At 36.5% G+C, this 17097-nt stretch overlaps 1 protein-coding gene across 1 annotated transcript; it reads left to right on the top strand.

The window, feature by feature from the left end:
• The first annotated feature begins 303 nt into the window (after positions 1 to 303).
• Positions 304 to 15413, top strand: LOC129779351 (putative odorant-binding protein A10). The gene is made up of 3 exons (XM_055786762.1): positions 304 to 991; positions 8594 to 8834; positions 15002 to 15413. The coding sequence occupies exons 1-3, from the start codon at positions 980 to 982 to the stop codon at positions 15139 to 15141; spliced, it is 393 nt and encodes a 130-aa protein (XP_055642737.1). The 5' UTR covers positions 304 to 979; the 3' UTR covers positions 15142 to 15413.
• Positions 15414 to 17097: the final 1684 nt, after the last annotated feature.

Here is a 17097-nt window from a genome sequence, read left to right as displayed (position 1 = left end):
GATCGTGACGACAACACGAAAGACGGAGGAGGAGGTAGAGATAAAAACAAATGCCAAGGTGTAATAAAAACCCGACGATCGTTTAGACCGAGACTCTGCGGACAGCAAAAGCAAAGCAAAGCAAAACAAGTAACTATGTAAGTAAGTAAGCAAGCAAGTGAGTGAGCAAATAAGTAAGTAAGTAAGTAACCAGGTAAGTAAGTGCCCCTTCCCTTTTCGGGGGTTGCACACTGTGTGCGGGTGTTTGTGTGTGTTGGTCGGTGCCTGCGAGGCAACCAAAGTGTGTCGCTGGCAATCAGTTTCGATCGCCCATCAGTTCGCTTCAGGTAGTTTTGGTCCGGAGGAAATTTGAACCGACCAACGTGAATTCCGTGTGTTTTTTGTACACTCTCTCGGATTTTGCTGCAGAAGCTCTTTCGAGCGCTCGGTGAATAGAAGTCAGTTTCCAATCTGTTCTGCCAAGCAGAAGAATCTGTGTTTTTTCGCAGAAGTTTTTCGTTGTTGTTGGTCCAGATCCTGGAGGAAGGAAAAAAAACCCATTCAAGCGAAAATTTCATTACCACGTCGGAGCACAAGACGGGGGCGAGAAAGTGAGAGAAAAAAAGGCATTGAGTGAAGTAAAAAAGACGTTGTTATCAGCGAGCTGCAAGTTTTGGTGCAGTGTTTCCTTACCTCGGTTTGCTCGGCTGCTGCTATCGGGATAGATTCATCCCAGCAGGAGAAGAAGCTGTTAAATTGAGTGCACGGTCGAAGAAGTAGACGAGAATACGGAACGGCAAAATCTCTCAAGTGTGCGAAACGTTGCTCGAAAGGTGTCCATTATTAGATAATACGTTTTTTTAAGTTGAGGGAAATCCCACAGAGAGTCAGTGGGGGAAGTAAAAGGCAGCTGGAAATTGGCAAATAAGCTACAGTCGACGGGGTGAGGCAGGAGGGATTGAAACAAAGTACAAACAGAGCATAAAAAGGCAGCGAAAAAATGCTTTCAAAAGTAAGTAATAACCGTTACGTAATGGCGCTCTTGAGTGAGTCACATTTTTTTTTTCGCTCCAACCGCAGCATCGGAGTCGGCCTGCTGCGATTAATGAAGTTGCAAAAGAGGCGCGCGAACGCGGCGTGAAGAAATGTGATTATGTTTGTGAAGTTGTGAGTCGGTTGTGCGATAGTCATAAACTTAGGTTTGAATCGACTGAAAAATTGGTAGAGGACGCATGCTGTTCACCAAAATATGTGAACTTGCAGAGAGCACATGCAATGTTAACGCTCTTAATGTTAACAGTTTCGGAACGAAAAATATTGGGTGAAACTGGCGATTCAATTTTTTTATACGTCTGCCACGAGAAAGAATAAAGCTAAAATATTGAGGATAAGTTGATGATTTAAACACATTATTTCTTTAGTTGGAGAGGGGCTTTCCAAACCATATTTTTATTCGAAGTAATCCCTGTTTGATTCTACATATCTCTTCTATTTATCAGGAAAATAGTGCATTCCCAGCAAACATTGAATCATATAACTCGGCATATTCTAAGTCGTATATAAAGTGGGATCGAATCACAATCGTACATAATCGATCAAAGCATACTGTATATCCAAAATCACATAAAAAATGAGGAGGCGATCTGGCGTAGTGGTAACAACCTCAATTCTCACTCCCGACATTCTTCCAAAAATGGAAGTAAAAGTGACGCACCAGCCGAAATGTTTTGAAAGTCACTATAATAGAGAGAAAAAAAAATCACATAAAAGGCGAACAATCTGGTTTTATTTTTATCACGACAGATTAAATCGTAATCGGGTATAACAAACAACGGTTTTATGCACTATCGTAGAATAGAACGAATTGATTCCATATATGCATATCAGGTAGATGCAGTTCGAGAGTCATATATAAACATATTATTTCAATCAATGTAGTGCTGCGAAAAATTGTGTAACATGCTGTGGAATATCATTCAACAGTAAATCATATTAGATCGTAATTGAGGATATATTACATCATATTATGAATAGACACATGATAATTGTTGATGTTTATTTCAAGACGGATCTATGGTACAAGGTGCGGTAGTTTGGTTACTAAGTTGGATAGGGAAGCGGTATATGGAAATAGTACGGAAGAAAGTTTTCATCTGAAGCATGAAAGAGAAAGGTCATTTTGGCGGCTTGGGCCGCCTCGATTCCTTATCCTCGCTAAATGGGGACTTCGTTTCAGAATAAGTTCGTTCAGCACAAATTTCGAAAGAAAGAGAAAAAAAATCCTAATAGAAATATGAGGCATTTATACACATCATGTTTTTCCCGTGCCACAATATTTCTAGCCTACTACACTTTTTCTGAGTGGTAGTTTCTGTTGCAGTCGTTTTCTGCAGCGTTTCATTCCGGGAACCGTTTAAAAGCAAAACACAATACAGTTTCGGGTGTTTGCAGAGAAAACATAATTTTAGTTCCAACTCTTTTTCGTCGGGTTTCTAAAAAATTATAAGACTTAATAATTTTTGTCGAGAAATGGAATGTCGAAAATCGATCGAGTTTTCATTGAAAAATGTACAATTTTTTTTTGAAAATTAAATTAATTTTTACCAAAAATATTTTATGAGGTTCTGAAAAAATAGTACTTAATTATGTAAAGCTTCGTTCTGAATTCATTGATTAAACAAATTGTTCTCAGACAAATGAACAAAAATTCTTCAGGAAATCATTCCTATGAGTTTCCTGGGTTATAATTTCAAATGAACAAAACTAATTATTTGGTTTGTTTGATCGGTATGACTACCTTTTCCTTAAGGGGGTATTCTAGTGTAGAGAGACGAATTTCGGACGTTTTTTCGAACTCCGTAAAAATAAAACAAAGAATATTTTTACTATCCATTATATCATTATTCGTTTATCTATCTTTCAACAATAAAACAAAAATAGGACGGAAAAAAAATATTCATAATTAGAATAGTTACATGCTGGTGAAGTGAGGGTGTTCAAAAAAAAGTTGTGCCATGGCGTACACGATTCCAGTCCTTCTGGTTATCTGAAACAAAAAAATCGAACAGATTCTGAATCAGTAAAGATGTCGCTATGGCATGAACCTCGGATAAGTCAAAAACATGGGTTTTAACAAAATGGCGGCCGTTTGAAAACAAAAATGCTGTTTAAAACGTTTTTTTTTGCGTTTACAGATTTTTTAAAAATAGTCAAATTAAAAAGTTATAATTTTTTATTGGTTCATGCGATAGAGAGATGTATGCAGATTATTTTCATATAAATTTGACATAAATCGGTTCAGTAGAACTTGAGATATCGTGTACGCCAGTTAGAAAAAAACTAGTTCCGAGAGAAACGCGTTTGAAGTTCATTGTGATGGCCGTAACAGGTTAGATACCACATCACTAAGATGGCTCTAGCTAGGTAAATAATAGGATTTTCGATAAGTCCTTTCTAGAGTATATTCTTGAATGCCTAAACTACAGAAATATGGTAAAAAAAAAATTTCGATTTTTTCAGATTTCTAGACTAGAATACCCCCTTAAGCTACAGTTAACCCTTTCCTGTACAACATCGAGTCTCACTCGTGGGTACTTGAATAACATAGGGCGCTAGAATGCTCAGCAGGCTAGTGAAATCACTTGATGTGTGACGCATTAAATAATACGGGAAGGGGTTAGATAAGCGAAATCGGCAACCAGGAATGACGTGCATCTCTATCGTATTATATGTACGAGTATTAACAGTTTCAGCATTATATTTCAGATAGCTTCTGCTAGATATTCCAACAACTGGAGTTTCGAATCCTACGAAGCAATTTCTTAAGTTTTCAACCGTCAACCTCCACTCATATCCAGCCATTTGAATAATTTCTATTTCTATAAACATAACTATTCTCATATATGGAAATGGTGATTCATGAGGTTACATTCAGATGTAATTGTATAATCTCACAGATATTCTGTAATAAATCGTATATTAGAACGACAATAGTCGTATAAAACGTTAATATAAATACTATATTTATCCAAACTAAATCGCAAGCACCACCCAAAATATGGATTACATGATGATGTATATGCCCTAGTTATACGATTTAATATGTGCTGGGTTCCTTCTCAATAGAACTTTTTTTTTGTTTCGAAGAAAACCATTCGCATTTTTCGACATCTTTATACTCAGCGAAGTGCTGCTCTGCCAGTTGCATGCCCCATCTAGGCAAAGGTTATAATCTGAAGGGCCAGGTTTGGAGAATACGGCAGGGGCGATAATGTTTCCCAGTTAAGAAGTTTCATGGCGTCCTTCACGGCTTTAGCGGTGTGCGTCGGTGCGGTTATGTTGTAACATCACTTTACCTTGTCTTCGGGTTCATTTCTGTATTTCTCTATTAATGCACAGTTCAAATCTATCACTTGTTGTCGGTAGCGATTTGTATTCACCGTTTCACCCGGTTTCAGTAGCTCATGGCACACCATACCCTCCTGGTCCCACCACAAACAGAGCATCGTCATCGAGCAGTGGTCACCAGGTCAACAACCGACCAATAATGTTATAAAAATGCTTAGACTGCATTTTTCTTCAAATAAGAAAACAGAAGTAACGAATTCCGGAAATGCTTGTTATTCGGAACAAAACTCGACGTTTTTGATTATCTGAACACTCAGGTTATTTTGTTTCTTGCGAAATGACACTAACTGTTTTAAATAAAAGAATGGACATATTGACGAGTTTCTTGCCAATTCGTATCAGGAGTTATAAGCACCGTCTCAGATTACAGTTCTACTTTGTGAATGTCAAGACTTTTGTCATTCGAAAACTTTTCATACTTGAAAACTAATATAAAATAAAAATTAGACTACTTTTTGTAAAGAGCCAAATTTTTGTTCTCCAATTTCTACAAAAATTTCTAGCTCAAAAACTGTGAGACCTTCAAAATGTTGAGCAAATAACGAAATGCAGGAAACCGTTAAAGTTTTCATTAAATAGTATAAACAATTTCGTTTCAAATTTAATTGAAAAATTAGCGATAGAATAAAAAATAGCGATATAGTGTATTCGATAGAGTTTTAGATTTTGTTAAAGTATGGAATTATGTTGAAAATGTCAATATTTTGTCATTATTTATAGTTTATTTATAGTTTCTTGAATATATGGCATTTTTGTATGGAGACTCCTGGAACAATAATATCCCCGTATCATTTTTGTGTGTAAATTCTCACGTTTGATATGTTCTTGACACGTTTCTTCATAGAAAAAGGTTAGCAGAACCTGTCAATCCCGATAATTTACACATGAAAATGTTACGAATAAAAAATTAATAGGAATTTTTCAATGAAAACATGAAAAAGTTTATGTAAGGGAAACTGTTTTTTTTATAGCAGTAGGGGAAATCAGGGAAAAAACCGACACCCCCTGATTTTTCGGTTAGAAACAATTTTTTGAAAATTTTCCAATGTCCCCTGTACACAATTGTCATTTCTTACGTTTCGTGGTGCCTTACATCTGCTGAAGTCACTTTGCTTTAGAAATAAACAACAAAACAGAACCGGCCAGCAAACATACGACAGTCAATGTAAAATTTCGCTCGTGGAATGTAAGTGGAAAAGTGGAAGTGGAGTAAGTGGAAAATTGTGGAAAATTTAATACTTTCATGAGCTTAATTCATCGTAGATCACTGTGAGATGGTAAGTTGTGTTGTTGCGTATCAATTATCGAAAACATTGTTTTGAAATTTCGAGTCGATTCGGGGTAACACCAACACCTTCAGTCAGGGTGAATCCGACACCTGGTTTGTTTTTCTCAGACAGGAAAAATGCGTTCTTACTTTTTGTAGATGCCTCGTGTTTATATTCGACAGACAAAACGGCAGAGCTGAACTAATAAAACAGCCAAAACCAACGTTGAATCGGGCATGTCAACAAAAAAGCCTGGCAGTGCTCATGGTATCCCTTCGTTCAACGCCCATCGACACATTTCACGTGGATGCTCACCTAAGCTGGGATCTTAAAGTGTCCACGTAGTATATAGATAACCTCTTAATACTTTGAAATTATTGTAACAAGTCGATCTCAATCGCACTCCCATTTCACCTGAAAACATCAATTTTTGTATTCTATAAAAATTGGAGTACTAATCAAAATATGATCAACTGATACTGTAGAATAGTTCATGAACATTTGAAGAGAGCTTCTGTAACGATTTGAAGTGGAAGAAACAAGGTAGATCTTGGAAATATGTGGAAATCCTTAGGGTTTCGGTTTTACTCTGATTTTCCCTACACTTCTTTAATTTTTTTTAATTTTAATTTCCAAAATATTTTTTTTCAGTGAAATAAAAAAAATGATATGTTTCAATGAAATTTTGAACGTTGTAGGTTTCATAGTTTTTGAGTCAGTTTTTTTAAATCTATAGTTCTTTTTTAACATTTTTTTTTTCAAAGAAAATTGTCTAAAAATTAAAAAAAAACCTAGAAAATTCTGGTCAAAGAGTGATTTCACATTAAGTTTTCATTGAAAAATATGGAACAATAAAAAAAAGTATTTGCAAAAACTTTTTTTCAATTCAATGTTTTTTCTCAAAAAACTTTTTTCTTTAATTCTGGAAATAAGTAAATGAACAGCCCATACAGTTAAAACATTTTTGTGATTTTTTCTTAAAAAATTACTAATAATCTTTAGTCGTAACACACTTATGTTCAAGTTATCGCGAATGACATGTTCTGCATCCTTTGTTTCTATTTAGAAACATATTAGGAACATATCAAACGCGAAAGTTTACACACAAAAATGTTACGGGGTTACGGTTACAAAAATGCCATGTACAGGTCAGACTCGATTGTGCATATATGATTCGATTATATAAAATTTTGGACTCGATTATATACAGTTTGAAATATTTTTTTTTCATTATTCAAATATGACTTATGTCAAGAAAAAATGTACATTCTCAACGTTAAGGTGAAATTTGAGTGGCTACAGTGGGGTAAAAATAATGATTTTTGAAGATTTTGTTTGAATTTTCACCGGGAATTGTTTATATCGATATTGCACCGATATTAAGAAAAATAGAAGTTGATTGTCAAAGAACAAATTGTGGAGCAAATAGAGAACTTCAATTTGATCGATAGAAACAAGTTTAATACGAATTTTTGAAATAACATTAATAATAACACATAGAAAATTAATAACTTTGAAGTTTTTCACTCCTAAAATGTTATTTAAATCCACTTATTTAGATGGTTCACTTCTGTTTTGTGTAATGAACTTTCTCATCTTTAAAATAGAAGCAACAAAATCGTCTTCCCTGGCGTACTTTTCAATGTAGAGCCAGTTGTAGGCAACAGAGTCCAAAACAAAAAAATCATTTTTTTTCATTGTTGAAACTCGAACATATGCGTAGTAGGATTTTTTTCATCGAATACGATCGTCTATTACCTTCTGAGAGATTCTTGATAAATTTGTTGTGATTTCTGACTTTAAGGGAATGCATCAAAAATTAAATTCTTCTTTTATATTTAAAAACATATTTGCATAAAAAATATATGCAAAAATATGTGCATAAAAAGGAATAAATTTTTTTGACCCGATTATATACAGTATATAGACTGATTATACACAGAAATCCGATATTGTATATAATTGAGTCTGCCCTGTATTACAGCAACTATAAAAAATAGAAACATCTTCCACAAAAGTCCATATTTTAATGAGATCCAAAACTTTGTTGAATACACCATATCCCTGTCTCGAATTTAAACAAAATTAAGATAAGTTGATTTTTTTTCAAAGAAAACATGAAAAAGTTTTTGTTAGAAAAACTTTTTCCCTGTAAAAGTGCTCATCTTCCTATGTATGGATGACTTGTTGGTAATTATATAGGCTATTGATATAATTTATTTGAGAATTAAAAAAAAAAGTTTTATGGTTTAATTTTGGTTTTAAAATAATTTTTTTGGTATTTTTTTATCAAAATTTGTTTTCCTGAAATAATTTTCTACATTTCATTTTTTGATCAAAATTTTTAATGTCTCATAGTTTTTGAGTAAAAGATTTTTGTAAAAAAATAAGAAAAAAAAACTTTGGCCCTTTTCAAAAAAGTAGTCTAATTTTTTTTTAGATATTCCAAGAATGCAAAGTTGCTTAAATGAACAATGTTTCTACACATCTTGAACACCAACCGGACAGTTTCAATTCGCACATTTTTTTCTGTAGTTTTCTGGAGTTTATTGTCTGTCTATTACCGCTACTTATATCAAATAATTAATACTTTTTCTATGTTTTTTTAAATGTAAGATTTTTATGTAAAGCAAATTCATATACCAAGATTACCATTGGGGCTTTGAGCCTGTCGGCTTATAAACATAAATAAATAAATAAATAAAAAAAAACATTTTTTTGATTGTGATAACTTGCATCCAGAAACTTCATTTAAGTTCAAGTTGGAGTGCACCGTCAGCAGCGCAAACCTTAATTCTTGCATGATGTATATTAAATTACCATTGAGGGATACCATCACGTAATCGCTTGAAAATATTTCATCTAAACTGTATTCTTTTAACATATTATTACAATTCACACAACAAACTTTCGTTCTTTCTCCTTCACTTCATCTGCAGGTCACCGCAATGTCTCACCGAAGTACCGCCCTGGTGGCGCTATTCTTCTTGTTCAGCTGCTTGCTTGCGGTACAAGAGGCGAACGCACTTCCACAGTCCGTCACGGTCGCCACCACCCCCAAGCCACAGGTCTCGGATGAAGCGCTCGAAAAGGCACTCAGTGACAAGCGCTATCTTCAGAGACAGCTGAAGTGCGCCCTCGGCGAAGTGCCCTGCGATCCGGTGGGCAAGCGGCTCAAGAGTAAGTACTAACAACCGCCCCGTGTTCGATTGTGTCCGGTTTTTGTATCTTCTGTTTTTTTTTTTGTTTGAATTCGTAATTACTATGCACCCACGGCTAATGATCCGGAATTCAGTATCAATGCCGTCGGTGATTGAGTATTCGACGTGCGAAAATTAGACTTGAAGGTTGGGTTTACGTTTTGAGTGATCGTGCTGAGAATGAGCTTGCGAAGTGCGGACTGAAACATAAATCATGCATCTTTTTCATGTCTTATAATCATGATTAGCAAGTACCTATAGCTTCATACGAAGTGTTTGTCGCAAGGACCGTTTTGGATACGGAATTCGTTGTTAGCCCATATGAATTCAGATCTCACCATAACGTTTTATGAGTTATATTTTGTAATGAGGTGGTTAGTGAAAGGGGTGGACAAAATGACTTCAATCCACTGGTTTTGTATGTGCATAACAATACATACGAAATGTTGAATTTGTTAAATTTATCCAATTTTTTTTATTTTTTTTATTAATTCGTTTATTTTTATAGGCTCAGTTACTTAAGTTTAAAGGAGCCGAATTCTTAAATATAATTTTAAAACTATATATATAAACAATTTTCTTACATCTATGGTTAGTAAGGTGGAAAACCGATTACTCGCGGTGTACTCGAGATTAGAAGGGTGACATATTTTTAGGAGCCAATTTATTATCTCCCCTTATTTTGATGACTCGGCAATTATGGTTGTCCAAATTATCTTCAAAGTATTAATTCTTCTATTGCAACGACCCGCCTGAATGAAAAGAAATTGACTTGTGAAAAATTCGTCAACCGGAGTCGTTTATGAAATGGAAACACGTCTGCTATCATAATTTGTTAATTTAGATGCATTATTACCGCTGATGGCAACATGGTGTTTTCAACAAAACTTAATACTAATGAGGATTGGCGCGTTGATAGAGCAAATACCGACATTCCAGTTTAATTTCAGTTAGCTACGCTACGTCAGCAACAAGTTTTTTTTTGTGCTTTACATTCAATCGTTCATTGGCCTTCCATAATCTGATCTCGATCTACCACACGTAATGAAAAATAAAAACACGTACCCACAGAGCTGCAGATCAAACTACTCGAGGTAGAGATAAACGCACCAACTGAGCAACCTTTATACATGGTAAATCGCTCAACAAGATATGGCTTGCCGACGGCGATAAATATTGATTACCGTGGACGAAATGTATTTTATGAACAGTATCCAAATTGTCCATTTGAGGAAGAGGCTATTGAGGAATTTTCAATTTATGGTTGCGATCAAAAGAGGGGTTGTACTTTACCGTAACATATTGCAATTTTAGCAACCCTGAGGATGCTGCTCGGTCGCCCTGAAAACACATGACGTTTTCCTATACCCAAGATTCACATGCTGCTTGTTCCAAAGATCATAATATGGTAGATATGCATCTATTGTTAAAATTTAACCTAACTGGACAATAAACCAGGTGTAAGAAATTTGCCAGTTACTTTGCGACGGGGAACTCGACATGAGACGCGACTCCGAATGGCATAGAAGCTTGTGGCGAATAAATGGATTTCTTTATGTGTGAGACTCGCTCATGTGAAAAGTTTTCGCTAAAGTCACTCACAATGAAAGGGTTTTATCGCCAGGGGTCTTCAAGTCTGCCTATCATCCGTGGTCTTGGTAGATTCAGGAAGTAGTTACAACGGTAACAATAGGAATCTTATCTATAAAGTTCATTCACAATAGTTTGACTCGTTTTCGCCTGCCAATAATAGATGACAACCTCGTCATCCCACTAAACACATAATATTACCATGGTGCCATGTAAAGTTATATGCTTCATACAGCATTCTAGACATGTTAAATCGCCTTCCGACGTTTCTTACCTTGAAACTCATTTGTTTTTCGAAGAATTAACATTACACTTTTCAGGCTTTCCACTTTTTACATCTGATTGTGTCAGACAAGTTTTGTTTTCGTTTGATGGGAAGGTATAGATTGTGGAAAAGTAAATAAGTTCATTGTGGAAAAGTAAATAAGTAATAAGTAAGTGTGGAAAAGTAAATAAGTTTTTTTTCAGAGGTCTCAGAGATGTCTGCTTCACTACATTGTAAATATTTCTATGTACCAATCATAGGATTATCTGAAAAATGTTCTGATTAATCTATCAGCGCTACTAACAAACCTGTCAAAACGGAGCGACAAGAAGCAATTTTTCGGAGACGAATAAATCGAAAGATTCAAAGTCTCCGTTAATAAAGAAAAGAAGAAAAATGAAAGGAGGCAATTCAGTTCTTGCTTTGTCATTTTCGAATTCTATTCTTCTGGATTCTTTTGAAAACAACCAAAGTTTGATATACTGATAGGCCTTTCTCAAGGCTAGTAGTGGATGAATTTTGAAGTTTAAGTAATACAAAAAAAGAAGAGGCACAATTCTCCTGCTGTTGCTCTGCTTCCGTGTGGATTGTTCTCACCAGAGATGTCAACCTTCATGATTTCTCAGAATTAATGGCATGTTCCCTGTATCCTAACAAACACTCAAATCTGCCTGATTTTTCTGAAATGATCCTGATTTTTCCTGATATTTATACTTTTCACTTTATCAGAATAAAAATTATCCGTAATAAATATGCGAAGTTTTCCCGGTTGGAAATAAGAGCTGAAGCAATAGTCTTCACAAAAAGTTCTCCGATCCACACTTGTATAATGTTCTGAAGCGATTCGCGTTATCGAAGATACGCTGTCGACATTTATTAATACGTTGAGCCCCGTTTTTTTCTTGCTGTGCTCTCCTTTGGAATTTGAGAAAGACTAGGAAAAAGTATAAGGGTCTATGCCTAAAGACACCAAAAAAGGCTTGACGTAAGACAGCGATTTTTCGGAAAAACTGTTCTTTTAAATTTACCATGGACTAGTGAATTCATTCAACGTTTGTCCTGAAAAGAAGTGTGTGTCCTGGATTGATATGCTTCAAACGGGTTAAAACACAGTTAAACAACAGTTAAAAAACGGGTTGTAAGTGGTAAAAAGTTTCCGGAACCATTAGGCAAAGAAAAATTGGGAAAGTGAAATTAATCTAATATTTGTATTTCTAAGGAGGACATCATCGTCCTCCTTGAACCAGGTTCACGTACAAATTTCTTGAATGATAGGGTTGAATCATCTTGGAGATCATTTTCGTACCATTGATTCGCTTTGTTTGCACAACAAAAATAGAAGATTCGTGACTCAATTTTCAAACAATATTTAAAAGAAAATCATGCCAAGGTAATTCTGATTCACATTGCAATGTAATACGAAACGCATTAATCTTTCCATTATGTTTTGTGTTTATATCGCTTCGTTTGCGTAGTATTTGTTTTTTTTTCATTTAGTCTTTTCTGTGTATTTTTATGTATATTTTTTTAAATCGATGTAACAAAACTGGAGAATACCTAGTTTCTCGTGTTAATGTTGGAATATCTACAATAGCACAAGCAACTAAATAAAATTTCTACAAATTCTTAAATTTCTTTTCACTCTGAAATGCAACCGAAGTTTTATCAACCGAATTGACGGAAACAGTTTTTTAGTCCTACTTCAACGACGCGGCCGTGTATTGGACATAACCCGCTATATATATACAGCCATTCCATGCCAAACCGATATAGTGGTTCTTAGATTTTCGTGAAAAGTGGTATTCATAACCATCAACTTTTTCCTCTTTTTTCCAAAAATGACCAAAAATTCATAACTTTTGGACTACTAGACCGAATCAGATGATCGACATATCAAATTAAAGCCAATCACCTGAAAAATTAAAGCCAAACTTTTTTGAAAAAAATACTATACCTGCAGAAAGTTCGAATTCTGCTCTCGTTATTATTGATTGTATTGGTTTTTTTATTGTTTTCATAGTCTCGGGACCAAAGGTGCTATTTTTTTATAGTTTTTTTCTGGAAAGCTGAGGATTTTTTACATAATATATGTCAAAACCAGAGAGACGTTTTTTTTTCGTTTTTGAGTTATGATTTTTCAAAGTTAACCGTTGGTTCGAAAAATCATTTTTTTCCTCTTTTTAACTTTTGATCTACTGGTCCGATTCAGATGATCGACACATAAAATCAAAGCCAATCAGATAATCTTTTTTGAATTGGCTTTGTACCAGGCTACCGTATCTGTCGCGTAATGCACTGAAAAAAAAGCAAAAAAAAACACTACTTTACTGTTTCCGGATCATGAATAGACATCGCTCCCGATATTCCCAAACATTAAAATCAATTGGCATTGTATCCAGGGCCCGAAATCTTCGAAGATGAAAAAGGAAAATCGACTATCCTCTCAGTCGCTTCACTTCGACCAGGACTACTTCGGCATTCGCCGTCAACATGACTTGAATTGACTAGAAATAAATTGACGAGCGAGGATGACTGATGAACGTTTCTAGCAAATGGTTATTCTAATTGACATGACGAATGAATGTGAAAATCTACCTCTCCATTCAACCTGACTTCAATCCACACTACTACTCCCCCTGACATGCGTCTCGATTTCTGATGCGAAAAAGTAGTTACACCATTAATGGACGGTTTATTGTTTACCTACGTGAACTCAAACCAACGAACTTAGACGATTACCAGGCATGCTTTAAAGATTTTCGCGTTAGTATTAGTAAATAGCGTGCAGTTTGAGACTAATTCTAAACAAAATTATTCACTTTATCTCCGAGATCAATTTTGTGAAAAAACGGTATTATATCAACAAAATTCACAAATTTGTCAGTGTTTCTGAACACAACACTGCACGCTAATTTTCGTGTACGATACAACGCTAGCTCGACTGTAGTATATGTCAACCCACGTTGAACTTAAATATCGATACATGCATTTGTGATACATGAGAAAGAGAAACGAACTCATTTTCGGGGAGTCACTTCAATATTGACGGGGAAGAATGAAGTGAGATAGTCGAGTCGTAGAGTGAGATAGCAACTAAACGCCCGAATGACTGTTAAGTCATGTTGACGGAGAGACTGCTGAAAACTCATTTCCAATTGAATACGAAAGCGAATTTCTTCATAGTCCTTTGACTATCCTCAGTTGAATATGACCTTGCCGAGCTCTGAGGCAAAACTTTTCCGACTTTTTTCAATGAAGTTTCTCACGCGGTTCACTCGCTAAAGTTGGGTCTCACTCAACACATGCCACAAACAAACGATACATAATCAAGCAACACGAGCGGAAAGGTCTCGACAAGCTATATTAACTGTCGATTAGTTTCGCAGTGCAGTTTTTTTTCACTCTATTTGCATCATTTGTTGTAAACTGTCAAATTACCTCAGGGCCCAATGGTTTTCAATCCCCCTCTCACGTGTGTACTTTTCAAACTTCAGTCACCGCCATTATCACCGCTTAATTACGTGCGAAAATGACCCTAAGTTCGGGTCCGGGTCCACATTGAACCCAACAAAACTGTCGGCTGGTGGCTGGTGGCGGGGAATCTGCCGCAAAATTCAATTCCATTCAATTCGAACGCTTCGGGTGACAGGAACAGGGACAGAGTTAAAATGGATTTAAAATTAATACCGCCGATAAATTGTATACCGTGGTACTAAGTGTGGAATTCGTTGACATCCACCACCGTCCAAAAAGGGGGTCAGTTGTGGGGAGGTGCGCGCCGGTGAGACCCAGGTGTTAACATGTAATCAGGCATTTACCGACGACCATAGCGTCACTAATCGACAATGGAGCTCGTGGAAATGGGACGCCCCTGTGGCGGGGATAATTGTGATGTCAAATTCTTATCAGGAAGCCACAAACGATTAAGATGTTACAACGCCCCCGGAATTCGTTCGATTTTGGGATGAAGGGATCCCATCGCTGTCGGGTGTCTGTTTTGCGCAGCGTCGGCAGATTGTGGGGGGGGGGGGGGGGTGAAACTGACAAATTCGATCGTTTCGGTCAAGAAGGGATTTTGTTTTTGATCTATGCGAGCGAGAGCTAGGTGTGTGTGTGTGTATATAGAGTAGGGATTTTGTCCTGCGGTAGCCAAATTTATTACGAGAATGTACCGTCCTTTTTTCAAGTCGAAATATTATCGATCCGTTTCCCTTCCAAAAAAAATGACAGGTTTTCCATTAAAAATCCATCATCCTGCGGAAACTAAAGCAATTTCCTCATACTCCTTCCAGGTCTGGCACCGTTAGTACTCCGTGGCGCTTGTCCCCAGTGCACCCCAATGGAGACACTCCAGATTAAGAAGACATTGGCCCATTTGCAGCGGCATTATCCCGTGGAATGGAACAAACTGGTGCAGACGTATGCCGGCTAAGGGATCCAAAGGGCACAGTAAGCGCACATCTAGCTATTAATATAACTGCCATCTGGGATTGAACTGTACAAACGAAACGGGGCATCGCTTGGAAAAGGGGATTATTTCTGCTCAAATATATTAAACAGAACCGGCTGCCATACAGCAGCTGATGTGATCATTTGCATGGGAAACATTTCGAGAGGCAAAATGCCAACCAACGATGACGGATAGAGAAAAGTTTGAATAAATTATTCTGCTCGTAGTTGAGCGAAATTTTGGTAACCAAACAAGAGATTTTGTTTCGTTTATATCACAGCCCCAAATGCATTCGAGTTTTCGGGCAAACACCGGAAAAACTACCTTCGTCTACAGTTAATCGCATAAATTCCTATCAACACTCACCTGATAAATTATGAATCTGCTGCGAGAGGGAAGCACTGTCGACAGAGTGACACAAAACAATGCACCCAAACAAAGCGCAAGCAAACAACTCTAACCTACACACACACACACACACATGGAGGATACCATACAAGGCCAAACAAAAGACTGACTGGTTTTTCTGCCGTATCCTCACACAGCGCCATTTGCCACAGCAAGCGATGACGGTTTTGTGGCATTTCGCAAGTCAAGAACGACTCATCTAGCCAGCCATGACTGTCGAATAGACTGCGCGCGTGGCATTGTGCACAGCCCTGGTTCGGGCGCTGCGGGTTTCTTGCATACTACATAGTGGGCGATAACAACCACGATGACTCCTCATTGGTTGAAAAAAAAAAACGAAACAAGCAAACATAAACATTGTATTCTTACAGCTGCTCCTGCGAGACGTCACATATTTCAATGCCCACTTTTCCACCGCATGTTTCATTCATCCTTTGGCTTGCTTTGTGATGCTACTCACGGTACTCATCAGTGTCATCAAAACAGAAAAGAACTAATGACAGCGAGCAGATGTAGCGAAGGGTAGTGGACGAGGGAAGGAGCATACATACACTCCAACACACATGGAAACAAAAACGCATACTCAAGAACAAAAGTTAAATTACTTTCAACCCCGGAGCCTTTCCTTATACATATCGGCGAACACAAAAGAGCTTCGAGTGGAACTGGAACGGGAGTAAAATGCTAGCAGGAGTGCTTTTTACCGCTGTTGTGTTGTCGGAGCTAAACAAATACATTTTCACCGGCGGGTATTACCATTGTTCGGTTGTTTCCTAGTGCTTTGAAAACAATTACCTGACTCGAATGAGGGGGGTCCTATCGATTGGAGGTGAGTTCGATGGGATTTTTTCTCAATGAGACTGCTTGTTGAGCAATTAGCTTTCCTCCTTCGAGAGGAATTTGTAATGAATTGTGATTTCAGCATGAACGGTAATTGAAATATTATCCTTCGCGGTTATTATTTTTTGTTTTGCAGAAGATTTGCCATAATACAGCATCGAGGTTGGTTTTGGTAGGAGTGATTGAGTGATTTCATTGTAAACCAAACATTTGAATAGTACCGTTCTGAATCATATTTCGGACGCTTAAGGCAAATGATGCAGAAACAGATGCACAGGTATTATTTGGTTGATATTTTTTTAATAAATTAGTTCAATATGCTTTTAAGCTTTCTACTTTGGTACCTATTTGATTAAAAACATAAAAAAACATCGAATAAAATGCTTTTCAAATGAACCGAATAAGAATCGAACTTCGGACACTGAATCAAATTTCGGACAGATTAAATTCAAATTTCCGACACTTTATTTTGTAATTTTTTGGACGAAAATTACATTACAATTGATTATATTTCATAGTCAACTGCGAAACACTTTCCAAGCAATCACAGAAATCTGTTAACGATGATGAGAACTGATGAAACACGGGAAAAATTTAAATATTTAAGAACGGATAAATTCTACGTGCTCACGCTAAGCAAATGTCAAACACAAACGATAATGAAAAGTGTTTACAGATTTTTGCCGGTTA

This window comes from Toxorhynchites rutilus, chromosome 3, assembly GCF_029784135.1.
Source record: "Toxorhynchites rutilus septentrionalis strain SRP chromosome 3, ASM2978413v1, whole genome shotgun sequence".
In the NCBI taxonomy this organism is placed as follows: Eukaryota; Metazoa; Arthropoda; class Insecta; order Diptera; family Culicidae; genus Toxorhynchites; species Toxorhynchites rutilus.
Note: the sequence above shows the minus strand (reverse complement) of the source record. Positions and strands in the feature narration are given on the sequence as shown.

Coding starts and splice junctions, on each gene's coding strand:
- LOC129779351 (XM_055786762.1), top strand. Junction 8,835..15,001: donor GGTGGGCAAGCGGCTCAAGA/GTAAGTACTAAC, acceptor TACTCCTTCCAG/GTCTGGCACCGTTAGTACTC.